This window comes from Haplochromis burtoni, unplaced genomic scaffold (genome assembly GCF_018398535.1).
Source record: "Haplochromis burtoni strain Fernald_Lab_line unplaced genomic scaffold, NCSU_Asbu1 Contig_1, whole genome shotgun sequence".
In the NCBI taxonomy this organism is placed as follows: Eukaryota; Metazoa; Chordata; class Actinopteri; order Cichliformes; family Cichlidae; genus Haplochromis; species Haplochromis burtoni.
Window position 1 is genome coordinate 1,526,036 of NW_024582362.1, and position 5,301 is coordinate 1,531,336.

General features: G+C 42.6%; 1 protein-coding gene across 1 annotated transcript; it reads left to right on the plus strand.

Moving 5' to 3' along the window:
- Window positions 1-542: 542 nt before the first annotated feature.
- bdh1 (3-hydroxybutyrate dehydrogenase, type 1) lies at window positions 543-4,254 on the plus strand. Its single transcript, XM_005912327.3, has 5 exons — window positions 543-1,201; window positions 1,517-1,627; window positions 2,618-2,759; window positions 2,848-3,000; window positions 3,619-4,254. Exons 1-5 carry the CDS (start codon window positions 989-991, stop codon window positions 4,083-4,085), a joined length of 1,086 nt encoding a protein of 361 aa, XP_005912389.1. The 5' UTR covers window positions 543-988; the 3' UTR covers window positions 4,086-4,254.
- Window positions 4,255-5,301: the final 1,047 nt, after the last annotated feature.

Here is a 5,301-nt window from a genome sequence, read left to right on the forward strand (position 1 = left end):
GTTTTTATGGGGTGGCTGTAGCGCAGGTCACCTACTAATCTGAAGGTTGGTGGTTTAATCTCCGTCTGCTCCAGGCTGCATGCTAAATATCCTTGGGCAACATACTAACCCCAAGTTGCTGAAAGTGTGTGGATGAGAGATAAAAAGCACTTAAACCGAAACTTAGAAAAAAGTGCTTGTGCAAGTGGGTGAATGGGGCAAGTTGTGTAAAGTGCTTTGAGTACTTATACATGCATACTTCTATGATAAGTTGTCTCTTAGTTGTAGAGACATCACTGCCTCATCCTTTGAGTTAGGTGCCGTTTCCATTCTTGAATGAAAAAAATTCCCCCGAAAATAGTCCAGTGCAAGGCTGCCCCCCCCTTTTTGTGCATATTGTGCCATGCTAAATGAGAATATACCTAGGCTTCAAAGTGTGCTTGCTCATGTGTAATGTGTAATGATAAACGAGTCTTTTTATATACCTTTTAATAAGCGAGGGAGAAATCTCTTCAAAGCAAATATGCTTTATGTCAAGAAACTTCCCTCCGTGTTACTTCCGGTTCCGTCTCAATCCCGATGATAGCCAGTGTCCTGTTTTTAGAAACGGAACATTGACATGTAAAATATTAACGTAAAGCATAAAAAAACACACCTCATGGTGACTTTGCAGTGAGAGCTTACTCCTGATACATAATGGCTGGACAGTGCTTAAGTCGGGGGCTTGTTCGTGGATCTCGGCCCGAAGTTGGTTCGAGCGACACTTAACAGCTTGCCACACGACACCACACGGTATAATGGTTACTTAGCGACGTCGGTTAGCCGAAAACACGATTTTAACCTGCAACCGGATGCTTTGCGGCTACTTTTGCGGTTACACATTACAACAGGGGACTTCCCTATCCCGTGGCTTGTCGCTGCAGTGATACAGGGGGCGTGCCGCCCGCCCGTGGTGACGGCTGTAAAGCGGACCGCTACGCCAGAAAAGCAAACACACCATTCCGACAAGATGGCCTCGCTGCCCGCGCTCCGAGCGGTACTCCTGGTGGCTCTTTCGGTTTTCCTCACGGTGGTGCTGGGTTTTGGACTCCCTGCTCTGCTGAACGCGTTCATGAGGATGCTGGGGTTGCCAGAGACGAGCGTCACCGAGTGCATAGTTGCATTGTACGCAGTTTTTGTGCTGTACGTGGCGACGCCTCGAATTCCAAGAGGACTGGTGGAGGTAATGTCACAACAAACACGGGGATTAATCGCTGGTTTGCATTTTATCAGGCAAAACATTGAAATGGAACACAGATGTCAGTGAAACGTTGTAAAATGCAAAATTAAGGCTTGTAACTCGCAGAAAATCCTTTACAAGATACACTACAGTAATGTGGGGTGGGCAATATAAGTTTTTGTTTATACTGTAACAAACTGTACAGAGAGTTTGCGTTCACTTGGAAATATGCGTGTTTTTGTAAGCATTTTTTCTCTAATTTGCATATAATGTTAATTGTGTGTTTTGGGGGAAACTGTACTGTACCCATCTCTGTAGGTGAAAGGGAAAGCCGTGCTTATTACAGGCTGTGACACTGGATTTGGTTACGCTCTCGCCAAACATCTGCACAAACTTGGCTTTACAGTCTTTGCCGGATGTCTTCTCAAGGTAAGGATGTTGCTCATCGAGTCTGCATTTTTCCCTGATTTGCAAACAGGAAGTGAGCAAAACGTTTTCCAGAAAATCTCCTATTCCAAGGAAGATGTGGTATCGATTGCACAGCGTAGCTGGAAATCAAGAACAACATGGCCACAAATCCCACCCACATGAAAATCAGAATGATCATTCCCTACCCATGTCCTTCGGGAGACCTGTTTTCACACTGTAAATACACCTTGAAACATGTGCTTTTAAGATAAGATATCCTAAGCTTATCTCAAAAACTGTAAAAGCGGCTGTTTCACAGCGACAGATGTCAGCAAATTCAGCCTTTGAAAAAATGGGCGCTTCTTTAGTTGTGACCTCTGAACTTTTGTGGGATGAGTAAAATAATAATAATAATAAACCATCCACAGAGCATTGTTTTACATGTGTGGCACAAAGTGATTTACTTAAGGAACAAACGAGCAGATGATAACATCAAGCACAAGAATGATAAGCATAACAGTACAGTGTAAAATGTCAGCAACAGCATGTTAGCGTTCTAGTAGAAAATTAAAAACAGATCAGTAATGGGCTCTTCAATAAATGTCTGAACAGGGGATTTAAGACTCTGCTGACCTTTATTTTTGCTTAAGGATCTCATTTCATACCTTCAGGGCTCTTTGCCACGTTTAGTTTTCACTTGTGCCTAACAAACAGATAATAATTTTTTGAGCTGGCAGTAACCCAGGCAACAGTAACCCAGATATTCACTTGTCACAACCAAGGTATGCAGAAGACCATGCTTGTACAGTTTGTCATACCTTGAAACAGATGGGCTGCAGCAGCAGAAAGCCAAACCAGGTACCACTCCTGCCCGCCAAGAACTGGAAAAAACATTTATACTGAAGGCACAAAAAGGTTTCTTGCTCTTGCTCTTGTTAAAAGCACTGAAGCTGATTGAACTGAGACCTCTTATGCCGAGGCCGTGAGTTTAACTAATGTCCCCGCTTACAGGATAAAGGTGGAGACGGTGCAAAGGAGCTTGAGGAACTTCATTCAGATCGAATGAAGGTCGTGCAGCTGGACGTGTGCAATGAAGAGCAGGTCAACAAGGCAGTGGACCACATCAGGGAGATCCTGGGTGAATCTGAAGCGGGTAGGTCGCTCGGTAATCAAATAGATCCCACATAAAAGAAGTCGACTTTACTCATACATTTCATTCTCTCTGACTTTCTCCTGCCCAGTTCTCTGGGCTGTAGTGAATAATGCTGGTGTGTCAACGTTTGGAGAGGTCGAATTTACCTCCATGGACACCTACAAGCACGTGTCAGAGGTCAACTTGTGGGGCACCATCAGGGTTACTAAAGCTGTTTTGCCGTTAATCCGCAGGGCGAAGGGTAAGCTGCATTTTGTTCCCTCCACTCTGTGACATATAAACAGGAATCAGTTACAGAGTGTCCAAAATAACGGCGTCAAAGTGCAAAAATTTGAAAGATACATCCGCCTTTGAGTGAGCTGTGAAGAGTTATAACAATTCAAACAAGGCTGGAAGTGAAAGAACATATTAACACATTATATAACCTTTGTTATATAAACCCGTCAATGCTGATAAGCATATTTGCACTGAACATTCCTGAAAGTAGTTTCAAGTATTAAGAACCACAATTATAAATGAATATATAAAAACATTACTATAAAATAGGAATAAATTGTTTTAAAGTAAAGCAAAAAAACAGTGTTATCAAAGTTGTGCTGAAGAAAAAAGAAAAGTTTGCAGACGCTAACAGAACAGCAGCTCTGTTAACAAGTGTGTTATGAGTGACTGTTCAACAGTGAGAGGCCGTTATTTGCTGAGCTAAGCAAATAGCCAAGAAATGTTCCTAAAGACATCTGAACTCTGGACCTGCAAGCCTAGCAGCTTTAAAAGTGCACTAAAGGCTCTTAATTCACTTTTGAATTATGATGCATTTATTTGGAGAATCTAAAATCTGTCCCCTTGTATCTCTTGACCACAGGCCGTGTCGTGAACGTGGCCAGCATGTATGGAAGGATGGGCAACATCATGAGGTCACCGTACTGCATTTCCAAATACGCCGTGGAAGCCTTTTCTGACTGCCTCCGCTACGAGATGAAAGCGTGGGGCGTAAAAGTGTCCGTAATCGAACCGGGCAACTTTATTGTGGCCACTGGCATCTTGACCCGCGACATCGTGGCTACCACGGCCAATAAGCTGTGGAGCGAGGCGCCCTCGGAGGTGAAGGAGGATTATGGGAAGACCCACTTCGAGCAGAACATGGCTCTGATGCGCTCTTACTGCAGCAGCGGGCAGAAGGATACGGTCTCCGTGCTGGATGACATTACCGATGCCATCATGTCCAAGCGTCCTCACACGCGCTACAGCCCCATGGAGCCGCACTGGTGGATCAGAATGCAGGTGATGACCCACCTGCCGGGTGCCATATCTGACCTCCTTTACTTCTAGAAGAGAAGCTGTTCCTGTGTTTAGCTCACCCTGAGAATCAGATAGCTGAAGAATATCACACTAAGTAGCAGTTACACAGATCTACAGACTAAGTGGGGTTCCTGCCATTTGGCCCTCAGCACTTGAAATCATCTAATGATCAATCAAGCCTTAACAATATATATATATATATATATATTGTATATATATATCTAATATATATATATATATATTTATGTGTATATATATATATATATATATGTATGTGTATATATATATATATATATGTATGTGTATATATATATGTATGTGTATGTATATATAAATATAATTATATATTATATATATATAGTTTGTTAAATTGTAAGTAAATTATTGCACTTTGCTTTTCATGTGTCTGGCAAGAAGCATAACTTTATCTGTTGAGTAGTAACTACTTTGTGTTTGGTATCAGCAGAGCCAAAATCTACTCATAGCTATAAGCGCTGCATCCTTATCCCGTGCTGTGGTAAAAATCTTTTAAAAAAAAATAGTTTCTCCTTCTAGCTCTAAATATTTTTTCCCAAATACTTGTAACGTTTTTCCTTATGGGAATCTTGTGGGGCCACCCCATTGGCACGAGGACCAACGCTGGCTCAGGAGAAAGCTCCTGCTGCTCTTCTATAGCAGACAGTGGAAAAAACCAGGGTCAGCTACTGTAGGACCATGGTGAGATTTTGGCCCGGCTTGGTCCGACGTTGCGTAACAACAGCACAATCACACTTTGTCTCTCGTGCTCCAAACCATCCTGCGTGAAGGGGTTTTGGAGCACGTCAGCACAGAGGTCTTTTGATGTGATAAATGGGTACGCTGGAGTGAAAAAGCCCCCCCCCCTTGTAACCTTCCCTCCCCTCTCTGATGACAAAGTATTTTGTATATGGAATGATCCAACTAAAAAGAGTATTATATTTTAAAATATTACAAGCATGGTGTCCTTTTATTCCCACCCAAATAAGTACGAAAGACTTTCTTTTAATATTGGTTTGGGTTGTTAGGACTAGTAAATGTAATATTACTAAAGGCCACCAGGTGGCAGGAATGAATCATTTAAAAATCCCACAGCTTTCCTCATGCAATAGTGTACTGCCGTTTAAGCTGTAACCACACTGCGCTGGGTTAGGGTCATACAGTTTGTGGCTTCATACATCACCTGTTTTGTCCCAGACTGAGCAAACGACAAGATTAAAAACAGACGGGA